At 45.0% G+C, this 26943-nt stretch overlaps 1 protein-coding gene across 5 annotated transcripts in view; it reads left to right on the top strand.

Annotated features, from left to right (window-relative positions):
- PGF (placental growth factor) overlaps positions 1–26943 on the top strand; it is an 87014-nt gene that overhangs the window by 42356 nt on the left and 17715 nt on the right. For 2 of the 5 annotated variants that reach the window (XM_042446589.1, XM_042446588.1), the window contains exon 1: positions 21238–21494. The exons of the other annotated variants lie outside the window; for them this stretch is intronic. In XM_042446589.1, coding sequence (XP_042302523.1) covers positions 21420–21494 — 75 coding nt within the window. In that variant the 5' untranslated portion in view covers positions 21238–21419. Of the gene's footprint in view, positions 1–21237; positions 21495–26943 lie in introns of those variants that run through there. 5 annotated transcript variants of the gene reach the window in all.

Below are 26943 nucleotides of genomic sequence, written 5' to 3'. Positions count from 1 at the left end.
GAATGTCTCGGAGTTTTTGTTGGAGTTGACTACATGCGAGGCGAAAGGCTGCTTTTTTGCATGGCAGGATGGCTGGGTGAGGTGTGTGCCTGGTGAGCATTCTTCTCTCTTTACCAAAGCTCCTGGATCTTTTGGTTGTTTTCATCAAACCAGTCTTGATTTTTTCTGAGGGAGAATCCTAAGGATTCTTCCACAGACTGCATGGTGCTGTTTTTGATATGTTGCAAAGAGCTGTAGGAGAAGAGTCACAGGATGGTCTTCAAGTTTTGTTTGCAAATTTGCCTGTCGGAAGTTGTCTTTTATGGCCGCTTGACTTGGGGTCTCCTCTTTAGGATGCCACCCCTCTTAGGTTTCAACTGAAATGAAGATTTAGTTTGCATCTTACGAGGCAATGATCTGTTTGACATTCTGCACTGGGCATCACTCGGGTATGACGACATCGCGAATATTTCTCTGGCGCACTAGGATATAGTCAATGAGGTGCCCGTGTTTGGATCGGGATGCACCAGGTGTCTTCAAGCTATCTTTCTGCTGAAAGATGGTGTTGTAATAGTCAGCTGCTGTTCTGCACAAAACTCTAGCAGGAGGTGTCCCTATCATTACGTTTCCAACACCATGCTTGCCTAAAACACCTTTCCAGGCTTCGAAGTTCTTTCCTACTCTGGCTTGAGTCACCAAGGATATGATTTTGTCTTCTGCAGGGACTTTTTGTTGAGGTGGCGTAGGTCTGAGTAGAATTTGTCTTTCTCCAAAGGGTCGGCTTGCCTAGTTGGGGCATATATACTGAAGAGAACGCATATGGGAGGCGTAAGGAGTATGCGATCAGAGTGTCCTGTTGGCAAGGTTTCGAGTTTGGAGGCAATGGAATTTTGATCATGCTCCTGAAAGATGTTTTCATGTTTTGGGTTTGCCCGACCAATATAGTGTGTAGCCGGCACCGTGTTCTTTAGCTGCCTTCCTCGTGGGACGCTTCACTAAGAGCAGCAATGTCGAGTTAAGTCGTGACAGTTCTGGGCTATTAGAGCAGACGGTGCTCAGGACGTCCACTGTCTGCAGTCTTTCATGGTTCTGATGTTCCAGCATGCAAGCGTTGTCTATTGCACCTTTGGAGGCTGGTGTGTGCCTTGTCTCTTTGTCTTTGTTTGACCGCATCAGAAGATGCCCGTTGGCCGCGGCTAGCCAACCGGGTTGTTGAGGATGAGCTTTCTTTAGGCCATCTTTTCTAGGCCCCTCTCCATATGGAGCAAGCAGTGCTCTCCTTAAAAAAGGCTGCTGGTCATTCAGGATGCGTGCCGAACACACTGTCATCCCCAGTCAGTCTCAAGCGACCAAAGTCCTGACCGCCTCTATGCAGGGTTGGGTCTGCGGGCTTCCAGTGCATCTTTACACCTTCCATTCGTCCCTCGCCTGTCACTACAGGGCTTTTTCAGAGAGTGGATGTATCCTTCGAGCCTGTGCAATGGATTTTTCTGGTGGAGCGCAGCGTGCATGGAACTGGCCTCACCCTTTAACCAGAGGTTCGTCTCTGAGGCCTTGACAGCATGGACGGTAGCACGAGCTCTCGGGGGCGTAGGTTTCATTAGAGTTTCCTTCTCTTAGATGGTTGACCTTACAAGTTAGTGAGCACCATCTGCCCGGGTTTGGGATTAGAGCTTTCCTTCTCCTAGGAAGGTTGCCATAGGCTAGAAAGCCCATCCTGCCCTTTGGTGCTCTTGGTCAGACCCTTCGGTTGTGACCTGTCTGGCATGGGAGGCCTGCCAGTGGCTTTATACCACTGCCAGCATAACTCACAACATCATTAGGGTGCGCAAGCCTCTCCCCCATGACAAGGGGGCGTCAATGGGAGGCTTGCACACCCTCTATATATATATATATATTAGGAGAGGAGAGAGAGAGAGAGGAAGAGAGAACAGAGAGAGCCAGAGCCGAAATGAGCCCGAGTGACTATATGCTAAATAATGAACCATACATTAATGGTGGAACCCTATTGTGGAGTTACAGATACATACCATCATAGTAACATACTATGCAGTGAATCCCAGCCTGACTGCCCCACATCCCCACTTATCAAGAAGCAGTGTTGCAATTAATGGGGTTCCATTACCCTGTTTATCTGGAAGCAACTGACTGGCATTCCCCTCCACACTCATGAGTGTTCCCCATTGTGGCAGGTAGAAGCAGGGTCCCTGTCACAATCTCCTTAGCGCTGCAGATCACTCATACGGGTGTATGTGTGTGTGAAAACAACAGTGAGCTGCTTCCCAAGGACTAGCAGAGGATGCCCGCTGATCACCGAAGCTTCTGCCCAGAAAGTGAGAATTGGGAGACTTTCACAATCCAGCTTTCTACACAGTCCCTACATGTAATTACCAATATGTAATTCTAGGTTACACGGTTGAAACTCCCCAACAGGGTTCTAGATCATAGAGCTGGAACAGACCACAAAGGCCATCCAGTCCAACTCCCTGCAATGCAGGAATACACAATCAAAGCACTTGTGACATATGGCCATCCTGTCTTTTAAAAAACTTCCAAGAGAAGAACTCCACCACTTTCCAAGGGAGCATATTCCACTGTTGAACAGTGGGGGCGTTCCCACTTGTGATTTAAAACGGATTTAAATACAGCGGTTCGTTTTTAAAGCGATTCAAAATAAAGTGAGTGTTATTCCGCTTTTCAAATCGCTTTATTTGTATCGTTCCATTTACGTAACGTTTTATTTAATTCGCTGTAATTGACCCTGTTTCGTCCCACTCAAGGTGAAGTGTGAGTTAATTTAAAGCGGTTTGGTAGTTTTCGTTCACATTCACTGTTTCGGCTGTCACATCAAAGCGACTCATCATGACGTCACATTATTCAGTAACATACACCGATGTAGCCTGTACTGCATTCCCACTACCTGGCCATTTTTAATTCGTTATAAATTTCGCATTTTTTTAAAAAAAAGAGCCAATCAGGAGGCGCTTATTCGTCCTCTTCTGTGTTTCCCCATATTAACTGCCAAAACTCAGTGCTAGGGAATCCTGGGAATGGTAGTTATGCACCAGCACTCTCTGGCAGAGGAGGATAAATGTCTCACAAACACAAAAACACAACCATCCTAGTTCCTCTGGAAAGAGCCTCGGTTCCCCAAATACTCTTTGGCCGCCCCATGGGGAGAGAATCTTTGGGGAAGATTGCTCCTGGGCTGTCTTGGGAGCATGAAACAGGGTGGTGTCCTGCAAAACCCATCCCATAGTTCCTCTGGAAAGAGCTTCGGTTCCCCAAATTCGCTTTGCTGCAGCCTCCCCCATTGATCTCTGGGCTGCTGGAGGGCTCCCTGGCTGTCTGTAGATCCATGAAGCGGGGATATGTCCTGCAAAACCCATCCCATAGTTCCTCTGGAAAGAGCTTCGTTTTCCCAATCGCTTTGCCTGCAGCCTCCCCCATTGATCTCTGGGCTCTCTGGAGGGCTCCCTGGCTGTCTGTAGAGCCTGGCGGGGTTGTCCTGCCAAACCCATCCCCCTAGTTCCTCAGGAAAGAGCCTCGGTTCCCCAAATTCGCTTTGCCTGACCCATTGCTCTGGGCTGTCCTCCAAGCTCATCTGCTGCTCAGGCAGGGTGAAAAAGAAAAAAAAGAATAGGTCTGGGAAAGCCGTCCTCCAAAAATAAAAGGTCTTTTGCCATCTCGAGGCAGAGAAGAAGGCGGCGAGGAGGGATCTTCGGGGAAACGGAGGGCGCCCCTTCCTCGCCACCCAGGAGGGACAAGGCCCCTCAAATGGAGGGGATGGAGGACAGACAGGAGCCAAGGAAAGCTCGAAACGGAAATACCAGCCCATGCTTCTAAGCCCTGCTCATCTGCAGGGTTTTAGAAAGTCCTGAAAAGGCTGGCATGGAGGACAGTGGGTTGAAGTGGCTAGAGATTCTGCATCCCCCCAAGGAGGAGAAGGCCAGTGGGTTGAAGTGGAATCACACACACACACACACACCACACCCACACAACACACATCCAGGGTTTCCTATGTCTCCCCAGATTCCGTTTGGGAGAAAAGAGAGGAAAGGCTTATTACCCCCCAATTGCTGTGCATCCAGCCTCTCTCCGTTACAAATGGTGTTCAATGGCTCTCCTCAACAGAGGGGAGGTTGCAATCCACCGGGGAAAGTCTATGCAAATGGAAGAAATGGCGCTGGCGATGCAGAAGAGACCAAAGAGGGTGACACCCCCAGGCCAGCCCATCACGCTCCTTCCTCCCATCCAGTTGACCCGATTCAAGGCCAAAATGTTCCTATTTAAATACTCCGAATCCTATCCGATCAAGGAAAAATACTAGGGTCGACCCTTCTATTTTTTTTCTCCGGTATAAGCCTCTAACACGGATTAAAACAAATACACCGATCAAATTCGAATCTAAGTGGAAACGATATAGGTTCATCTAGAACTGTTCTGAGTTAATCAGGTTCAAGTAGGAACGCTATACCTTGGATTCGGCGTAACCTGGCGTATAAGCCAGTGAGAACAATCTTCAGAAAGTTCTTCCTGATGTTTAGTGGAATCCCTTTCCCTGTACTTTGAATCCATTGTTCCGTGTTCTGAATCAGCGAGAATAGGTTTGCTCCATCTCCAGTAGGACGTCCCTTCACATATTCAAACATGGTTGTCTTTGTCTTCTCCAGGCTAAACATACCTAGCTTCCGCTGTATCTATGTATCTGCAATGACCATTTTTATTTGCTCTCTCATCCATTTGAAGCATATACCCACTCTGGCCACTCTGGAACATATGCTATTGACATGTAAGTAGATTGTGGTGTGTGCGTACAAAGCGGCTACAAAGCAGCTTCACAGTAGGGCTGGAATGGGCAGAGGTTTAGCTCTCTGCTGACAAAAATCACCACTGCAAAGTTGTTATTTGCATTCCAAATGTGCTCTGCTGCTTATTTAATGTGGCCTCCCCCATGACATTTCCCACTGTATGTTCCCAATGTAACTAGCCTGTTACATTGGGATGCATAGATTTCTTTCAGAAAAAAGTTTTTTAAAAACAGTATCAGCAGAGTGATGTTACAAATCATACACTTATAATGAAGCACATGAATCATACTCTTAGAATGACGATAAGGAACCACCTTGTGCCCTGAGTCACGTATCAGTCTGCCAATTCAGCAGTTTAGCACGTTCTTTTAAAACTGTTCTGGAGAACCAGGTTCCCTGAATGGTTTTACAAATCATTTTTCTGTGAAGAGGTTGCAAAGACATGACCCTCCAGTATTGCCAAACTGTAACTTTGTTAGCCTGGGTGATGCTAAGGAAGGATGTGTGCTTCAGCTCAATAACTCCTGGAGTTCAAGTTGCCCATCCTGAAACCTTGAAAACCTACTTGCTTGGAGTGTAGTCCTAGAATCTCCAACTGCTCATGCTCAAAGCTTTTTCAAAGTTCTCTCTGGGCAGCTGAATGCTATTCATATGGGACTCTGGGCTACACTGCTCATCATTTTTATTTCTAATCATGCCTCTAAGTCTGGAGGCATTAGATAAAACAAATAGGAAAACCACACATTGCTTTTCAGCCTCCCAATGCTTGCTTTCAGTGTTTATACAAATCTAAATCTATTTTAAAAAAAACTGGAGGGCAGGGTCTGGCAAGCTCTGAGGGAGGTGTCCACCAAATTGGGCACCCCATTGAAATTCACAGAATGGTGTGAAAGGATCCCAAGCACCATCTAATTCCACTCTTACCTACCGGAATCATAATGAAGCACGTCACAAACGACCACTCTGCCTCTTGTTTAAAGATCTCCAAAGAGGAGAGTCCACCACCAATGGAGAATTAATGCAATCTGACCCACTTTAACTGATGGTGACATCCTATGGAACTTGGGATTTGTAATTTGTTGTGGCACCAGGCACCGACAAACAAGGCTAATATCTAACAAAACTACAAATCCCAGAATTCATAGCATGGTGCCATGGAGTTAAAATGGTATTAAACTGCATTAATTCTCCAGTGCAGATGCAGCTTCCATCTGCTTTCTAATGCCTCTCATCCAAAGAACCCCAAGGGATCTCAGAGCAAATTGAGAGAAGCATGGTGATAGTTTCTGTAAAGGTGGCCACTGCTCATAGGGATGTCCTGATATTGCCGATGCTGGTATCAGAGTCCAGCAGAATACTTGTTGCTACAAAGATGCACTACTAAAATAAGACATTTGAGCACCATCACACATGTCCTTACATCTGATCATATCTTTCTCGAATGCTAGGAGACTCTCCTTTAAATGGCAACTGGAAAGGTATTCCATACACAGACCAACAATATGGACCTGGCTTGTTAATGCTTTGAAGACTCAAGTTCCAGTAAACTATACACACAATGGAAGATCTCCAACTACACTCTGGACAAAGGTTTCCACCTCATTCCCTACACAGCGTTCCTTTGCAGCATTCTTTACCTTGAAGCATCTGGTGCATGGAGGATCTGTGATTAGTGTTTGACCATCTGTGCTGTATAGGGAGCTTTGGATCTGAATGTAGGTCCAAACACTGCTTTAAGAGCTTCATAAAATCCTCTGGAGTCACCCAGATCTGCACAACGTTGTGTCTTTTCTGCTAAGTTGATCCACCACTTGTTCTGAATGTCTCGGAGTTTTTGTTGGAGTTGACTACATGCGAGGCGAAAGGCTGCTTTTTTTACATGGCAGGATGGCTGGGTGAGGTGTGCCTGGTGAGCAGTTCTCTTCTTTACCAACAGCTCCTGGATCTTTTGGTTGTTTTCATCAAACCAGTCTTGATTTTTCTTGAGGGAGAATCCTAAGGATTCTTCCACAGACTGCATGGTGCTGTTTTTGATATGTTGCCAAAGCGCTGTAGGAGAAGAGTCTACAGGATGGTCTTCATGTTTTGTTTGCAAATTTGCCTGGAAGTTGTCTCTTATGGCAGCTTGTTGAAGATTGTTGACTTGGAGTCTCCTCTTTAGGATGCCACCCCTCTTAGGTTTCAACTGAAAATGAAGATTTAGTTTGCATCTTACGAGGCAATGATCTGTTTGACATTCTGCACTGGGCATCACTCGAGTATGACGGACATCGCAAATATTTCTCTGGCGCACTAGGATATAGTCAATGAGGTGCCAGTGTTTGGATCGGGAATGCATCCAGGTTGTCTTCAAGCTATCTTTCTGCTGAAAGATGGTGTTTGTAATAGTCAGCTGCTGTTCTGCACAAAACTCTAGCAGGAGGCGTCCATTATCATTACAGTTTCCAACACCATGTTTGCCTAAAACACCTTTCCAGGCTTCGAAGTTCTTTCCTACTCTGGCATTGAAGTCACCAAGGATAATGATTTTGTCTTCTGCAGGGACTTTTTGTATGAGGTGGCGTAGGTCTGAGTAGAATTTGTCTTTCTCCAAAGGGTCGGCTTGCATAGTTGGGGCATATATACTGAAGAGAACAGCATGTGGGAGGCGTAAGGAGATAATGCGATCAGAGTGTCCTGTTGGCAAGGTTTCGAGTTTGGAGGCAATGGAATTTTTGATCATGCTCCTGAAAGATGTTTTTCAGTTTTGGGTTTGCCAGACCAATATAGTGTGTAGCCGGCACTGTGTTCTTTAAGGCTGCCTTCCTTGTGGAGACGAACTTCACTAAGAGCAGCGATGTCGATGTTAAGTCGTGACAGTTCATGGGCTATTAGAGCAGAACGGCGCTCAGGACGTCCACTGTCTGCAGAATCTTTCATGGTTCTGATGTTCCAGCATGCAAGCGTTAGTCTATTTGCACCTTTGGAGGCTGGTGTGTGCCTTTGTCGCTTTGTCTTTGTTTGACCGCATCAGAAGATGCCCGTTGGCTAGCCAACCGGGTTGTTGGGGATGAGCTTTCTTTAGGCCATCTTTTCTAGGCCCCTCTCCATATGGAGCAAGCAGTGCTCTCCTTAAAAAAGGCTGCTTGGTCATTCAGGATGCTGCCGAACAACACTGTCATCCCCAGTCAGTCTCAAGCGACCAAAGTCCTGAACCGCCTCTATGCAGGGTTGGGTCTGCGACTTCCAGTGCATCTTTACACCTGCCATTTTGTCCCTCGCCTGTTACTACAGGGCTTTTTCAGAGAGTGGATGTATCCTTCGAGCCTGTGCAATGGATTTTTCTGGTAGAGCACAGCGTGCATGGAACTGGCCTCACCCTTTAAACCAGAGGTTCGTCTGCTGAAGCCTTGACAAGCATGGACGGTAGCAGCGAGATCCTCGGGTCGTAGGTTTCATTAGAGTTTCCTTCTCTTAGATGGTTGACCTTACAAGGTTAGACGAGCACCATCTGCCCGGGTTTGGGATTAGAGCTTTCCTTCTCCTAGGAAGGTTGCCATAAGGCTAGAAAGCCCATCCTGCCCTTTGGTGCTCTTGGTCAGATCCTTCGGTTGTGACCTGTCTGGCATGGGAGGCCCTGCCAGTGGCTATTATACCACTGCCAGCATAACTCACAACATCATTAGGGTGCGCAAGCCTCTCCCCCACGACAAGGGGGCGTCAATGGAGAGGCTTGCACACCATATATATATATATATATATATATATATATATAAAGAGAGAGAAGCAGAGAGAGCCAGAGCCAGAAACAGAGCCAGAGTGACTATATGCTAAATAATAGAACCATACATTATGGTTGGAACCCTATTGTGGAGTTACAGATACATAACCATCATAGTAACATAGCTATGCAGTGAATCCCAGCCTGACTGCCCCACATCCCCACTTATCAGGAAGCAGATGTTGCAATTAATGGGGGTCCATTACCCTGTTGATCTGGAAGCAACTGACCTGCATTCCCCTCCACACTCATGAGTGTTCCCCATTGTGGCAAGTAGAAGCAGGGTCCCTGTCACAATCTCCTTAGCGGTGCAGATCGCTCATACGGGTGTATGTGTGTGTGAAAACAACAGTGAGCTGCTTCCCAAGGACTAGCAGAATGGATGCCCGCTGATCACAGAAGCTTCTGCCCAGAAAGTGAGAATTGGGAGACTTTCACAATCCAGCTTTCTACACAGTCCCTACATGTAATTACAAATATGTAATTCTAGGTTACACGGTTGAAACTCCCCAACAGGGTTCATAGAATCATAGAGCTGGAACAGACCACAAAGGCCATCCAGTCCAACTCCTTGCAATGCAGGAATACACAATCAAAGCACTTGTGACATATGGCCATCCTGTCTTTTTAAAAAACTTCCAAAGAAGAAGACTCCACCACTCTCCAAGGGAGCATATTCCACTGTTGAACAGTGGGGGCGTTCCCACTTGTGATTTAAAACGGATTTAAATACAGCGGTTCGTTTTAAAGCGATTCAAAATAAAGTGAGTGTTATTCTGCTTTTCAAATCGCTTTATTTGTATCGTTCCCATTTACGTAACGTTTTATTTTAATTCGCTTTAATTGACCCTGTTTCGTCCCCACTCAAGGATGAATCGGTGTAAATTTAAAGCGGTTTGGTTAGTTTTTCGTTCACATTCACTTGTTTCGGCTGTCAATCAAAGCAACGTCATCATGACGTCACATTAATTCAGAGTAACATACACCGATGTAGCCTGTACCTGCATTCCCACTACCTGGCCATTTTTAATTCGTTATAAATTTCGCATTTTTTTAAAAAAAAGAGCCAATCAGGAGGAGCTTATTCGTCCTCTTCTGTGTTTCCCCATATTAACTGCCATAACTCAGTGCTAGGGAATCCTGGGAATGGTAGTTTATTATGGCACCAGCACTCTCTGGCAGAGGAGGATAAATGTCTCACAAACACAACAAACACAACCATCCCATAGTTCCTCTGGAAAGAGCCTTGGTTCCCCAAATACTCTTTGGCCGCCCCATGGGGAGAGAATCTTTGGGGAAGATTGCTCCCTGGGCTGTCTTGGGAGCCATGAAAGGGGGATGGTGTCCTGCAAAACCCATCCCATAGTTCCTCTGGAAAGAGCTTCGGTTCCCCAAATTCGCTTTGCCTGCAGCCTCCCCCATTGATCTCTGGGCTGTCTGGAGGGCTCCCTGGCTGTCTGTAGATCCATGAAGCGGGGATATGTCCTGCAAAACCCATCCCATAGTTCCTCTGGAAAGAGCTTCGGTTTCCCAAATTCACTTTGCCTGCAGCCTCCCCCATTGATCTCTGGGCTCTCTGGAGGGCTCCCTGGCTGTCTGTAGAGCCATGAAGCGGGGATGATGTCCTGCAAAACCCATCCCATAGTTCCTCCGGAAAGAGCCTCGGTTCCCCAAATTCTCTTTGTTTGACCCATTGATCTCTGGGCTGTCCTCCAAAAAGCTCATCTGCTGCTCAGGCAGAGGTGAAAAAGAAAAAAAGAATAGGTCTGGGAAAGCCGTCCTCCAAAATAAAAGGGCTCTTTTGCCATCTCGAGGCAGAAGAAGAAGGCGGCGAGGAGGAATCTTTGGGGAAACGGAGGGCGCCCCTTCCTCGCCACCCAGGAGGACAAGACCCCTCAAATGGAGGGGAATGGAGGACAGACAGGAGCCAAGGAAAGCTCGAAACGGAAATACCAGCCCATGCTTCTAAGCCCTGCTCAATCTGCAGGAGGTTTTAGAAAGTCCTGAAAAGGCTGGCATGGAGGACAGTGGGTTGAAGTGGCTAGAGATTCTGCATCCCCCAAGGAGGAGAAGGCAGTGGGTTGAAGTGGAATACACACACACACACACACACACATCCAGGGTTTCCTATGTCTCCCCAGATTCCGTTTGGGAAAGAGAGAAGGAAAGGCTCTATTTCCCCCCAAATTGCTGTGCATCCAGCCTCTCTCCGTTACAAATGGTGTTCAATGGCTCTCCTCACACAGAGGGGAGGTTGCAATCCACCGGGGGAAAGTCTATGCAAATGGAAGAAAATGGCGCTGGCGATGCAGAAAGAGACCAAAGAGGGTGACACCCCCAGGCCAGCCCATCGCGCTCCATTCCTCCCATCCAGTTGACCCGATTCAAAGGCCAATTTAAATACTCCGAATCCTATCCCGAATCAAGGAAAAATACTAGGGTCGACCCTTCTATTTTTTTACTCCGGTGTATAAGCCTCTAACACGGATTAAAACAAATACACCGAATCAAATTTGAATCTAAGTGGAAACGATATAGGGTTCATCTAGAACTGTTCTAGAGTTAATTCAGGTTCAAGTAGGTACGCTATACCTTGGATTCGATTTCTAACCCGGCGTATAAGCCAGTGAGAACAATCTTCACAAAGTTCTTCCTGATGTTTAGGTGGAATCCCTTTCCCTGTACTTTGAATCCATTGTTCCGTGTTCTGAATCAGCAGAAAATAGTTTTGCTCCATCTCCAGTAGGACGTCCCTTCACATATTCAAACATGGTTGTCTTTGTCTTCTCCAGGCTAAAGATACCTAGCTTCCGCTGTATCTATGTATCTGCAATGACCATTTTTATTTGCTCTCTCATCCATTTGAAGCATATTAACCCACTCCTGGCCACTCTGGAAAATATGCTATTGACATGTAAGTAGATTGTGTGTGTGTGCGTACAAAGCGGCTACAAAGCAGCTTCACAGTAAGGGCTGGAATGGGCAGAGGGTTTAGCTCTCTGCTGACAAAAATCACCACTGCAAAGTTGTTATTTGCATTCCAAATGTAGCTCTTTGCTGCTTATTTAATGTGGCCTCCCCCATGACATTTCCCACTGTATGTTCCCAATGTAACATAGCCTGTTACATTGGGATGCAATAGATTTCTTTCAGAAAAAAGTTTTTTAAAAACAGTAGTCAGTAGAGTGATGTTACAAATCATACACTTATAATGAAGCACATGAATCATACTCTTAGAATGAAGCATAAGGAACCACCTTGTGCCCTGAGTCACATATCAGTCTGCCAATTCAGCAGTTTAGCACGTCTTTTAAACTGTTCTGGAGAACCCAGAGTTCCCTGAATGGTTTTACAATCATTTTTCTGTGAAGAGGTTGCAAAGACATGACCCTCCAGATATTGCCAAACTGTAACTTCTGTCAGCCTGGGTGATGCTAAGGAAGGATGTGTGCTTCAGCTCAATAACTCCTGGAGTTCAAGTTGCCCATCCTGAAACCTTGAAAACCTACTTGCTTGGAGTGTAAGTCCTAGAATCTCCAACTGCTCATGCTCATAGCTTTTTCAAAGTCTCTCTTCTGGGCAGCTGAATGCTATTCATCATGGGACTCTGGGCTACACCTGCTCATCATTTTTATTTTCTAATCATGCCTCTAAGATCTGGAGGCATTAGATAAAAACAAAGTAGGAAACCAGCACATTGCTTTTCAGCCTCCCAATGCTTGCTTTCAATGATTTATACAAATCTAAATCTATGTTTAAAAAAAAAATCTGGAGGGACAGGGAGTCTGGCAAGCTCTGAGGGAGGTGTCCACCAAATTGGGCACCCCATTGAAATTCACAGAATTATGGTGCTAGAAAGGATCCCAAGCACCATCTAATTCCACTCTTTACCATACAGGAATACATAATGAAAGCAGTCACAAAAACGACCACTCTGCCTCTTGTTTAAAGATCTCCAAAGAAGGAGAGTCCACCACCCAATGGAGAATTAATGCAATCTGACACCACTTTAACTGTCATGGTGACATCCTATGGAATCTTGGGATTTGTAATTTGTTGTGGCACCAGAGCACTCTGACAAACAAGGCTAAATATCTCACAAAACTACAAATCCCAGAATTTCATAGCATGGTGCCATGAGAGTTAAAATGGTATTAAACTGCATTAATTCTCCAGCGCAGATGCAGCTTCAATCTGCTTTCTAATGCCTCTCATCCAAAGAAACCCCAAGGGATCTCAGAGCAAATTGAGAGAAGCATGGTGATAGTTCCTGTAAAGGTGGCCACTGCTCATAGGGATGTCCTGATATTGCCGATGCTGGTATCAGAGTCCAGCAGAGATTACTTGTTGCTACAAATGATGCACTACTAACATAAGACTATTGATGCACCATCACACATGTCCTTACATCTGATCATATCTTTCTCGAATGCTAGAGAACTCTCCTTTAAATGGCAACTGGAAAGGTGGTTCCATACACAGACCAACAATTATGGACCTGCTGCTTGTTAATGCTTTGAAGACTCCAGTTCCCTAGTAAACTATACACACAATGGAAGATCTCCAACTACACTCTGGACAAAGGTTTCCACCTCATTCCCTACACAGAAGTGCCTTTGCAGCCTATGATCTCACCTTGAAAGGCATCTGGTTGCATGGAGGCATATACCTCTGAGAACATCTCTTTCCATACCCTACTGCCTGTGCAGTAAAATCTTGAGATGAATTTTCCACTTCCTTGAGTACTTTTATTGTGGTGTGCATTCATGTCATTTCCAACTTATGGTGACCCTAAGGAAAACCTATCACAGAGTTTTCTTGGCAAGATTTGTTCAGAGAGGTTGCCATTGCCTTCCTCTGAGACTGAGAGCATGTGACTTGCCCAGTGGCCACCTTTATAGGCACATTAATCTATACCTTATTATAATGAAAGTAAAGTATGTGTAATTGAATCCTATATTATTTGCCTATCTCTTCATGTCTCCACCCATTCCATTGTTGTTTCCTTATGTCTAGTTTGTTGCAAGTGCTTCAAGATGATGCTTATCTCCAGGTCACAGTCATAGAATCTGATGGGAGACAAAGGGGGCGTTCCCACTTGTGATTTAAAACGAATTTATTCGCGGTTGTTTTTTTAAAAGAGCCAATCAGGAGGCACTTATTCGTCCTCTTCTGTGTCTCCCCATATTAACTGCCATAACTCTATGTTAGAGCCCCATCCATTTCATCTACATGTATGTCGATCTATATATATATTTATACACGCACATTCATAGGGGATGTTCCCACTTGAGATTTAGAACGACTTAAAATACAGCAATTTGTTTTAAAGTGATTCAAAATACAGTGAGTGTTATCCCACTTTTCAAATCGCTTTATTTGTATCGTTCCCATTTACATAATGTTTTATTTTGATTCGCTGTAATTGACCCTGTTTCGTCCCCATTCAAGGATGAATCAGTGTATATTTAAACCGGTTTGGTTACTTTTTTGTTCACATTCACTTGTTTCGGCTGTCAATCAAAGCGACGTCATCATGACGTCACAATAATTCGGAGTAACATGCATCGATGTAGCCTGTACCTGCGTTCCCACTACCTGACCATTTTTAATTCTTTTAAAATTTCGCGGTTTTTTTAAAAAAAAAAGAGCCAATGAGGAGGGGCTTATGTGCCTATGAGCCTGGAAGGTGCAGGAAGGGCTGGTTTAGGCAACCTGATGTGAGAGAGAAAACTGCCTCTCCCATGAACTTTTGTTTGGTTGATTTGGAAGGAAGTTTGTGGGGAAGGATGGTTGAGGGAGAGAGAAAACTGCCTCCCCAAAGCACTTCTGCTTGGCTGCCTTGGAAGAAAGACCCCAGAGAGGCTGGGGGAAGTTCCTCCAGCAAGCAGTCATCCTTCTGGCTTGGAGATTTGGGGAGTGATTTTTTTGGAGGGGCGGCAGCCAATTAAAATTGTCTGCATCCGAGGCTCTTCTGTTGCGTCTCCGCAGACAAGAAGAAGCCTTATTCATCCTCTTCTGTGTCTCCCCATATTAACTGCCATAACTCAGTGCTAGGGAATCCTGGGAATGGTAGTTTATTATGGCACCAGCACTCTCTGGCAGAGGAGGATAAATGTCTCACAAACACAACAGTTCCCATAATTCCTTAGTATTGAGCCACAGCAGGTTAAGGGGTCTCAAACTGTATTATTTCTACAGTGGGTTTTGAACTACAGAGGTTTCTTTCCCCGTAAATTAAAAAAGTTGTTACTTTATAATTTACTTTAGAAATACACACACACACACAAATATACATTCATATGTGTATATATATGTGCGTCCACACAAACATACAAATATGTATGTGTGTATATAACTATGTTTGTGTGTGTGTGTGTGTGTGTGTGTGTATATATATATGCATGTGTGTGAGAGCATTCATATATAAACATGTGTGTGTATAAATACACACACACCTACCTACCTACCTATCTATCTACATAGCGTGTGTGCCTGTGTTTTCGCCAAATCAGATCAAGAAGAAGGCAGAGGCTTCATTTGGGGAGAGAATCTTTGGGGAAGATTGCTCCCTGGGCTGTCTTGGGAACGATGAAGCAGGGATGTCCTGCAAAACCAATCCCATAGTTCCTCTGGAAAGAGCCTCGATTCCCCAAATTCGCTTTGCCTGCCCCATTGATCTCTGGGCTGTCTGGGGGGGCAATCAAGCAGGCATGTCCTCCAAAGCCCATCTAGTGCTCAGGCAGAGGTGAAAAAGAAAAAAAGGATATGAATGAGGAGCAGAGAGGAGGTTGCAATCCACCGGAGGAAAGGCTATTATGCGAATGGAAGAAAATGGTGCTGGCGATGCAGAAAGAGACCAAAGAGGGTGACACCCGCAGGCCAGCCCCTTCAGCACTGCTCCTCCCATCCTGTGGAACCCGAATCAGACGCCGAAACGTTCCCATTTAAATACCGCGATTCCTATCTCGGATCAAGGGATAACCCGGGGTAAAACCTGCTATTTTTTTGCGCTGGTTTATAGGCTTCTGATCCGGGTTAAACGTTACGATTTGAATCAGATTCGAATCGCAGTGGGAACGATAGTGGGTTAATCTAGATCTGTTCTAGAGTTAATTCAGGATTGAGTGGGAATGATACACCTTGGATTCGATTTGTAAACCGGTGTATAAGCAAGTGGGAACGACCCCATACATACAGACAGACAGACAGACAGACAGACACACACACACACACATTTATATACACATATACACCAGAGCTCTCTGGCAGAGAAGGCTCAATGTCTCTGGACACTACAGTTCTCAGAATTCCGTAGCACTGAGCCAGGACAGTTAAACTGGAGTTAAACTAGATTCTCTCCCCAGTGTGGATGCAACCTAAGAGAAAGCAACTGAATGACAGGAGGATGGATGTAGATATATATAGATATAGATATAGCTCTTTAAGGGCTTTTGGACTTCAGCTCCCAGAATCCCAGGCTATTGGCCAACATGGCTGAGGCTTCTGGGAGCTGAAGTCCAGGATCCTTTAAAGGGCACAGTTTGGGGACCACTGGAATAGATGTAGATGTCGATGAATTGGATCAGGGCTCTGACATGGGGGATCCTTTGAATTTGGCTGCCAGGGATGGGAAATTAGAAGGGAAGAAGAAAAAAGGGGGAGCTGTCATTCAGGTGAGGCTAGCATTCGCATGAAAGTGGAGCCACACTCCCTTCTTAGCCCCGGAAGTGCAAAGGTTCAGGATGCCTTCAGGGCCCCACTGGGCATGCGCAAGGGTCCCAATTCAAATCGTTGAATCTCCCATGGTCTGCACCAGTGTGGAAATACAATTTGCACTCACTCCTCTTTGCCTGAATCTGCATCACGTGACTTCCTTCGATTCGATTCCCCCTCAGTTCGGAAGGGCAACGGAAAGGCAACCAGGTATGAAAAAAAAACCTCGTTATCACGTGAATGCGAATGGCCCGATCCGCAGATGCCCCAGATCTGAGCTGCAAAGACCCTGTCTGATAAATGCCTATGATTCTATGAATCAACGTGGGAAAGATGCTTTTTGACCATATCAGCATGATGTCTCGGACATTCTGGGAGTTGTTGTTCTTGCGTGCCTCCAAGTAATTGCCATTGCTGTCCTCTGAGGTTGAGAGAGTGTGACGTGCCCAAAGTCATCCAGTGGGTTTCATGGCCGAGTGGGGAATCGAACCCAGGTCTCCAGAGTCGCAGTCCAACACTCAAATCACTACACCATGCTGGCTCTTTAGTACTAGAAGTTAGTAAATAAGTTCTACAATAAATTTATAAAAGACAGGTCCTTTCATGTAGTGGCTCCCAGCTTTGAAACATCTTCCCTACAGAGGTTTGACTGTCATCAACAACAGATCCCTAGCCAGAAAAGCTGAGGTTGGGTTGTCCTATAGCTAGCAGCAGAGACTGCTTGATTCTTTGTCAGTGGAGTGATGGATCTATTATTATTAACAGTCTGAAATTTTGAGGATCTGTCCAAAATGTGGAATCTTATTTCCAAAACAGATGCAGAACCTTTGATATAGTTCCTTTAAAATTTAGATTAAAAGCTAGAGCAGACTTGCCACCCAACTGGTTGGGAATCCACTGGCTACTGGTGACCAGCACAAGTCAGTGGGGGCATGGAACCTGTAAATACATTATTAAACAGACTCCACGTTCACCATTGGTTCTGTTCTCCTTTGCAGTGTTAAATTCATCACCTTACTGTTAGGCAAAGAGTGTCGTCATTTTGATTATACCATATTTCTCTTCCAGTAAAAAAATATGGAATCTTTCAGTATGAGGGGTGGATTAGATATTTTATGAATAAATAAATAATGCATAGCTACTGACAAATCATAAGTACACTGTATGTACACTCGAAGACCCCCACCAAAACATGGGGGAGGAGGACGACAGGGACAGTTGTGTTGGTTATCAGGAAAAATCTAAAATACTTTATTTTTTTTATCTAAAATCTTTTATTTTTAATAATTTCTATGTTTCTTGTTTATATTTGCTTTCAACTGATACCATATCACAGGCTTTTCTTGGCAAAATAAATTCAGAGGAGGTTTACCATTGCCTTCCTCCAGAGAATATGCTTTCCCCAAGGTCACTCATTGAATTTTCACAGCCTAGCAGAAATTCCAACCCTGATCTGCTGAAATTGTGGGCCAACATTCAAGTTGTTTCAGTTAGTCTCAAAGCTGCTATATTATCCCTTTGCTTACTGTTTTCCGAGACTAAGATGGATATGTCTTTGAATTCTATTTGTTCCTGTTGTTGTGTGCCTTTACACCATTTCTGACTTCACCAAAGGTGAACCTATCACAGCAATTTCTTGGCAAGATTTCTTCAGATGGGGTTGCCTTTGCCTTCTTCCAAGGCTGAGAGAGTGTGACTCACCCAAGGTTACCCAGTGGGTTTCCATGGCTGAGTGAGGATTTGAACTGTGATGGTACAGAGTCCTAGTCCAACCCTCAAACCACTGTCTCCTGGAGTCCTAGTCCAACCTCAAACTACTACACTATCACATTGTCATCCAAAAAGGGGGCGCCCAACTATATGTAAACATTTATTATACAATGGTCCCTTGATATCCACTGGGGTTTGGTTCCAGGATCCCCCATGGATACCAAAATCTGTGGATGCTTGTATTCCATTAAATACAATAGTGTAGTAAAATCATCTTCCTTATATAAAATGGCAAAACCAAGCTTTACTTTTGGGAATATATATATACAGTGGGTCCTCGCCTTACGCGGGGATCTGTTCCGGATCCCTCCGCGTAAGGCGAATTCCGCCTATGCTCAAGCCCCATTGTAAACAATGGGGCTCGTGCACGGTGGTGTGACGGCGTGCGGGGCACAACGGGCGCATGCACCCATTCAATTGAATGGGACGCACCGACCCTTCCGCCCTGCGTGCGCCCCGCAGCTTGAGCGCGTATGCTCAAGCCGTGTAAGGTGCGCCCGCGTATGACGCAGGCGCACTGTGTGTGTGTGTGTGTGTATATATATATATATATATTATATTTTCAAGCTGTGAGTGGTTGAATCTGAGGATAAGGAATCCATGGATAGGGAGTGTCAACTACTTCCATCCATCCATCAACCTTTATTAGGCATCTCAATAGTCAATATACAACAAACAATACAATACAAAATTAAACTAAAATAGTTTACATGAGTACTTTAAAAATTTATCATCCTTAAAATCATCTAACACTAAACTCTAACCATTATTTAATTTGTGCCAGATTTTTGTTGCCAAGATTGAATATTCACCCTTCCTGTGTCACCAGGGGTAGATATTTGAGGATTCCTTTTGCAAATCGAATATGTATATGTGTCAACTACTTAATTCACTTCATCAGGCAAGATGTTAGTCGGGAGGGTGGAAAGGGTTTGCTCTTTAAACCATGCCATCTGTGTCTTGCTGTCTTGATGTAATGGAGAGGAAGTGTCTGCAGACTCGCAAATGGAGTTAATCGAGTGACCTGATGGTGTTGGGTTTCAGGTAATGATAATGCCATTTGGCCATCCATTTTGAAAATACACCCACATGAATTAACTGTACATCCAGTCTGCAATGTTGTGGACAGTGGCAGCTCTTTCAACCTCACAAACATACCTGAATCACTCTGTCGTTTTCACACAAGAAGACCAAAAGGATGACTTTGTTGTTGTTAACTGCCCTCAAAAGGATTTCAATTCATGGCAACCTGTGAGAAAACCATTCAAAACCAGCTAGGGTGAGGGGGGGGGGTTCCCAGCAGACAATGGATCACTAATTAAAAACCCTGAGGTCTTGCCATTCAACAACAAACAACACACAGATTAACATGTAAACCACTTCCTCTCAACCAAGGGTCACACAGTATATATATCCCACTCACTTCCATGCCAGCATTCTCTGACGATGCCAGCCACAGATGCCAGCGAACATCAGGAATAAATACTTCCAGAACACGGCCACATAGCCCGAAAAACCCATGTTCCTGTAATGCTGGTTGAGGGGGTGATGCTGGGGGTTGCAATGACTCTACAAAAAAATCAGTGGCAGAACATTTCAACCTCCCTGTGCTTTCCATCTCAGACCTCAGAACAGCAGTCCTTGAACAAAATAACTACGAAGGTAGATTGGAAAGAGAAAAAGCAGAATTGGAATTCACCCACAAACTACAGTCCCTCAGCAATTGATTGAAGAAAGACAATTGTTTCCTGACTCACAACACACACTTCAACCCTATCCAACCCATCCTCATAGGGGCGCACTACATTCATCTATTCCCCTCACCACAGGCTAGTCCCATTGCAAAACTGGATCTGCCACTTCATCCCCATGCGCAAAAACCCATTTCCTATGCCTTTCTGCACTAATGGCCATAGTTAAAACTGGATCTGCAACTTCATCTTTATACTGAAAGGATTTTGAATTTGTGAAGTTGAAGGATTTCATGGCTGGCATCCATAGTTTTTTGTGGGTTTTTCGGGCTATGAGGCTGTGTTCTAGAAGAATTTATTCCTGACGTTTCACCAGCATCTGTGGCTGGCATCTTCAGAGAATGCTGGCATGGAAGAGAGTGGGGTCTATATACTGTTGGTTGAGGGGGAGTGATTTGTGTGTTAATCTGTGTATTGTTGTGGTTGAATGGCAAGGCCTATGGGGTGTCCACTGACTTAAGGATCCATTGTCTGCTGCTGGGAATCTCCCCCACCCTGGCTGGCTTTCATTTGCACTTGCTGGGTCTTGGATATTTTTCAGGACTGGGAGCCAAACTTTTGTTCACTTTAAGGGTTTCTTCTTTCCTGTTGACATTGTCCAGGTGTTTGTGGATTTCCATGGCTTCCCTGTGCATTTTGACCTGACAGTTGTTGGCCTGGTCCAGAATTTCAGTGTTTTCAAGCAGCATTTTATGCCCAGGGTGGTTTATAACATCTTCTGCTTCAGCTGATTTTTCTGGCTGACCCAGTCTGCAATGTCTCTCACGTTCCTTGATTCCTGTTTGAATGCTGTGTTTGGTGGTCCCTATGTAGACTTGTAGATTTTGAATTTGAACTGACATCCTCACATACCAGTGGCATATATATGTTTGTCCCTGGCTTCTGCTCCACCCAAAGCATTTGTGGAAGTAGACTGAAGCCTAGGAAAGCTCCTACTGCCAACTTCTTTCTTTCAGTGAGGCTCAAAGGGGCTGCATAAAGTCTCTCTCCATCCTATATTCCTCAAATGCACCTGAGGAAGTAGACTAAAGCCTAGGAAAGTCCCTGCTGCCAACTTCTTTCTTCCAGTGAGTCTCAAAGGGGCTCCCTAAGAGCTCTCAGTCTGCATACTCTTCTCTGCCTGGGGATGCAGAAGGACCTTAGTCCAGCCCCAATCTGGACCAGGCTCAGCCTCCCTGAGAGCCTCCTGGGCAAAGGCGGGATGGAAGGAAGCCCCTGAGGCAGAGGAGGAGGAGGAGGGGGGGCTTGGCTGGACCCTCCTTCCTTGGCCCAAGGCAGGCAGCAGGCAGCAGGCAGGGGAGCGGGAGGCGGCCCCAAAAGCAGCAGCAGCAGCAGGAGGAGGAGGTGGCGCCCATGCCTCAGTCAGCCTCCGCCGGTCGGTCTCCCTCAGTCAGTCCAGCCAAGAAAAGGAGAAGAGCAGCAGCTGCAGCAGCAGCAGCAGCAGCCAGGACCTAGGAAGCGCCGTCGGGGAAGCCTGCCTTCCCTTCCACCTCTCTCTGTCTCCTCCATTTCTCTGCTCCCTCTTGGCAAGTACCCACCCTCCCAGGACTCCAGTGCCTGGCTGGGAAGAAGGCTCAGCTCCTGAGGGGAGACCCTTGCAGGGTCCCAGGGACCCCCCCCCCCTCTCCTGCTATGCCTCGGCTCAGGGCCGCCTTCCTGGCCGGACTGCCTCTGCTGCTGCTGCTGCTCCAGGTGTCGGGCGCCCAGGTGAGGAGGGGCCTGGCCCTCAGGCAGCGGGAGCAGGGGCTGCTTTGGGGGGGGACAGGCCTGGCCTCAAGGAGAGCTCTGGGGGGAGTCCTTGGAGGCCAAGGGGGGGCCTTGGAAGGGGGTCTTCGGCTGGACTGAAAGAAATGACGGGGCTTGCCCAGAGGGAGACCATTCTTGCCCGGAGAGACTAGTTGGAGAATGCTTGTCCGGTGTTTCCTTATGGGCAAGTATTCCCCAATGATTCCCTATGGGCACGTTTGGTTTCTCTATAGGCAAGTACAGTTTCTCTGTGGGCAAGTATTCTCCTATGAGTCCCTATGGGCAAGTATGGTTTCCCCATGGACAAGTACTGTACTGTCATTTGTATCCCACACTGGAGAAATAACCTGGTTTGACAGTGCTTTAACTGCTTTAATTGCTTCTTTCTGGAGCCACCAGAAACTTCTAGTTCCCAGAATGCCATAGCATGGAGTCAGGAACAGTTAAACCAGTGACAGACCAGATTATGTCCCCAGTGTGGATGCAGCATTGAAAAGCCTTGGGTATATATATTCTAAAAAGCAGATTTTGATTTAGTTATTTTAGATTAGATACCATTTTACTATGCCATTGTGTTTTATGGGATTTGAGCATCCATGGGTTTTGGTATCCACTGGGCAGATATCGAAGTTCCACTGTACTGATGTCCCAGATTCACATGGCTATGTCTTTGAATTCTGCTTCTTGTTGATGTGTGCCTTGGAGTTCCTTTGCAGACTGATTTTCCAGACTCACACAACAAGGTGTCTTTGGACTTTAAACAACCCTCATATGCGATGTGTAGTTGAGATGTGACTTGTGATGCTGTGGTGAAGGGGATTTGGGAACTTACACATGCTGCAGAGGCTTTGGTGTCTGAGCGCACCGTATTCCAAGGCGCATTGTTGTTGTTCTTGTTGTGTGCCTTCAAGTCATTTCTGACTTATGGCCACCCTAAAGAGAACCTATCATGGGGTTTTCTTGACAAATTTCTTCACAGATGGTTTCTCATTGCCATTCTCTGAGGCTGAGAGAGTGTGACATGCCTAGTGGGTTTATGTGGCTAAACTGGGATGTAAACCCAGGTCTCCAGAGTCATAATCCAATGCTCAAACCAAGGCACACAAGGGGAGGTTTACAGGGCTCACCGTTGGGTGTTGCTGTTCCTGTGGGCTTTGAAATAGTTTCCAACTTATGGCCAACCTAAGGTGGACTGCTCCTCTGGAGATCAGGGTTTGAGTCCCTGCTTGGCTATGGAAAGCCACCTTTGGGAAGTCACACTCTCTCAGTCCCAGAAACCTAATGATACCCAGTCTTAGAGTTGCCATAAGTCAGAAACGACTTCAAGGCACTCAACAATAACAACCACAGGGCATTCTTTCCCAGCATGATGCCTTTTCTGATGTGTCATTTGAACTGCAGCTCTCATCATCCTCACTAGGCTAAGGATAATGAAGTTGTATCCCAGCATATCTGGAGGGTGATAAACTGAGGAAGGAGAAACATAAAAAGACAGACTGTACAGTTAGGGATGATTTCTTGGCTTAATAAATGGTGTAAGCGTGGCTGGCTATAAGAGAAGAGAGCTTGGCATTCCGGCTCAGAATCAATGGATTTGGTATTCCTAATGTCCTTTAACTGCTCTGCCCAATTTGTAGCTGTGATGCCCTTTTGCCCTCTTCCTTTGTAGGGGAAATTTAGATTCCAGTTGAGAATGGTGAGGTTGGGACCAGATCAGCTCAGAGGTTGCATATGTTCAGTGAGGAGCATCCAACAAGCCTGTTATCAGAATCTGAGGTCCAAAACACACTGCAGTAATAATCCAGTTTGGGACTGCTTTAACTGCCCTAGCTGAGTACTAGGGAATTCTGGAAACTATAGTTTTGTGAGACATGAAACTTTCTCTGTCAGAAAGCTCTGGTGCCACAATAAACAACAGTTCCCAGGATTCCCTAGTCCTGAGCCAGGGCAGTTAAAGCGGTCTCAAACTGGATTATTTCTGCATGGTGTTTTGGACCTGAATGTCTCTGCCAGAATGCTATTCTCTGCCTCCACCTCAGTCTCTTGTTTCTTCCCTTTAATTCTTGGGTCAAGTTAAAATTATTTATTCAGCTAATATGTCACCTGTCTCCCACAAAAATGAGACTCAAGGCAGCTTAGGTTTAAGTAGAACATAGTAATTCTACTTTAGTTTTTAAGCAGTTAAGATGTAAAATGAACAAAAGTGTACCAAATGTGAAGCACAATCTAAAAACCCACCAGTAAGATAAAATACAGCACCTAGCATGTTAGAAACCCCTTTCTGCAGTAAGTGAGGTCAGTTATCAAAGGCTGCCTGAACAAAAATCTTTGCCTTTTGACAGCTTCAGACCCTGGGAGAAAGACACAAATACATCCAGACAGAAGTCGAAGGCTTTGATGGCCGGCATCCATAGTTTTTTGTGGGTTTTTCGGGCTATGTGGCCATGTTCTAGAAGAGTTTCTTCCTGATGTTTCACCAGCATTTGTGGCTGCAATCTTCAGAAGATGCCAGGAGAATTTGAAGAAGTTAATCTGTTGGACTGCATTTCCCATTATACTCCCCTCCCCTCAGACAGTAGAGCCACTGGTTATACTGTCTGGGAGATTCTGGGAGTTGCATGATAAAATGTGAGCCAGTGTGCTGTAGCAGTTTGAGTGCTGGACTAATATTCTGGGAGGCTATGGTTCAAATCCCTGCTCAGTCATGGAAACTCACTGACAAGTCACAATCTCTCAGCCTCAGAGTAACTCCTTCTGAACGAATTCTGCCAAGAAAACCCTGTGATAGGTTCACCTTAGGGTTGCCATAAGTCAAAAATAACTTGAGGGTATACAACAACAAGTACTGTAGTATGAGTTTGAGCCCAGCTCTAGGGCTCAAACTGAATTCCTGCTGTTGAGAAAGTTTCTCTGAACAAATTTTGCCAAGATTCGATAGGTTGGCCTTAGGGCAGCCATATGTCAAAAACAACTTCAAGGCATATACAAGAATGTAACTTTCTGAAGCATTGGGGGGGAAAACAAGGATATATATCTATTGAGATCAAGAGCAGCAAGGTTGAATACACCTGAAGGGGCTTCTGACGTTATTCAGTGCAATGGAATGCAAACTGCTCTACTTGCCTGTCTCCCAGATCTTTGGCTGAATCTCTCCATTACCCAGCAGCTTGCACTGAGCAAGCAGAGAAGCTACATCATGGGCTTATTGTGGAAGGCTGCCAACAGAGAGTGGAGGAGGGCCTCCCCTTTTCCTGAATGGGGATTCCCTGGAGAAGATCCACCCCCACCCCCAGAATGACAGTCCAAGGTGGTTTCAGGTGGTTGTGATACTGGAGACCAGGGCTGTCATCACAGCAGAATTCAAAGATATAGCCATGTTAGTCTGTAAAATCAGTATGTAGAGAGATCTTGTAGCACCTTTGACACTAACTGAAAGAAAGAAGTTGGCAGCATAAGCTTTTGTAGACTTAAATCTACTTTCTCAGATTCATTTGGACAGCAGAGCTTGAGAATGTTAACGTGGCCCTACTGGCTGGTGGGATTCTGGGAGATGAAATTCAAAGAGGTAACTTGTTTTAAGGTTGGCATTTCAGCCTTTCCAGTCTGCTGCCCATATAGATGCCTGCCCCAGTTCTCTACCTCCTTTCATAATTACTTCTATGCTGTTCCCTCCATCAATAATGACAATACAGCTCAGAGTTGCAAAACCTGAGCAAAGCAGGCTACCCAATCAGCAGCCTACCCTAGTTCTCCAGCCATCTTCATAATGGTTTCTATATTGTTGGTTCTCTCCATCAATAATGGGCATACAGCCCTAGGTTTGCAAGACCTGAGCAGAGCAGTCTTTCTTTCATAGGGTCCCCATAAACTGCAGTCAGTTGGATGGCAAATTACAACAAACCAGGGTCATCTGGGAGTTCCAGCTACTGGGTGGTAGGACTGCACACCCTTAATAAGTTATTCATCCAAACTAGCTTACCTTACTAAAGTGAATTCTTGGTGGCTGCTCTGAAGCTCTGGGACTTCCTTCCTAGAAAGGTTAGACTAGTGGCTTTCTTTCTATTCTTCCATAGGCAAGAGAAAACGTTTTTTGTTTTTGTTTTGGAAGCCCTTTGAAGACTGATTGCTCACATGAAATGGATCTTGACTAATATGTTGCATTAAATATATTGTGCACATATTGACTATATTATTTGGTTTTTCATTTTAATGGGAATACTTTTAATTGCTTGCTCTTAATTGAAAGTCTCAGCAGCCCTAGCCAGCAAAGGAAATGGTGATGAAAGATGGGATTTGTAGTCCAGCAACATAGAAGACCACACAATTCAGTTTTAAAGGGTATTCTACTATGTTGATTCACCAAAAGATAACTCAAAAAGTTTATGTACTATCTTTGAATTACTATCCCATATTTACTATTGGTTTCTGAATAAACATGAAAAGTTAAGGATACTGATATAGTCATTTTAGATAGATATTGTTAGATAGGTAGTTATAAGTATACTTATAAAGTCATTTTAGATAGATATTCTTTTAGCAAAATTCAAAAAAATGTTAGTACTTTCAAAGAGTCGGGAACTTTTCACATAGTCAGTAATTCAAATAGTCATCTAGTGAGATTTAGCTGAATGCAGGTTCTGAAAATGCAGAAATGGTGGGCAGCAAACACACTGAATGCTCCTGCACATGAAAAAAAAAATATGCTGGAGAGATCCTTCATGTTCAGAACTTAGGAGAGTACATTTTTTTTGACTACTGGTCCCAGAATCACCACCCCAGTTTGCTAGGAGATGCAATATAAAAAAGCAAATTCCTAGGCTTTGTATTTGCAGATAGAGAAGTGTGACATGCTAGTAAATGGAGGTGCATTGAAGAAACTGTGTATCTGTCCATGTGTACTTGTTGGCCACATTAGTTGCACATTACTGATTATCTCTTTAGCCATGTCCAGGTACCAATCAGATTGTGTGCAACCTTCCAGTGAGGCACAACTTTTTGCTTATCCAGCCAAGTGTTCATTCCACTGTGTGTACTTCTTAATTTTAATTCCAAGACACTCAGTACTGTACTTCATATATATATATATATATTAGTTAAAATAAATTTAAATGCAATTTATGCCTGCTTGAATAAGATCTTGTGAGGCAACAGAGGTACTTATGGTGACCCCAAGGTGAATCTATAACAGTGTTTTCTTGGCAAGGTTTGTTCAGAGTAGGTTTGCTTTTTTATTCCTCTGAGGATGAGAGTCAGTGGGACTTGCCCAAGGCCACCAGGTGAGTTTTTATGCCTTAGCAAGGATTCCAATCCTAGTCTTCAGAGTTGTAGTCCAACACTCAAACCACTATACTACCCCTATTACCAGGCATATGTCTGGTCCTAGGATCATCAGAACAAAATATGGCTTTAA

This window comes from Sceloporus undulatus, chromosome 1 (genome assembly GCF_019175285.1).
Source record: "Sceloporus undulatus isolate JIND9_A2432 ecotype Alabama chromosome 1, SceUnd_v1.1, whole genome shotgun sequence".
NCBI lineage: Eukaryota > Metazoa > Chordata > Lepidosauria > Squamata > Phrynosomatidae > Sceloporus > Sceloporus undulatus.
Note: the sequence above shows the minus strand (reverse complement) of the source record. Positions and strands in the feature narration are given on the sequence as shown.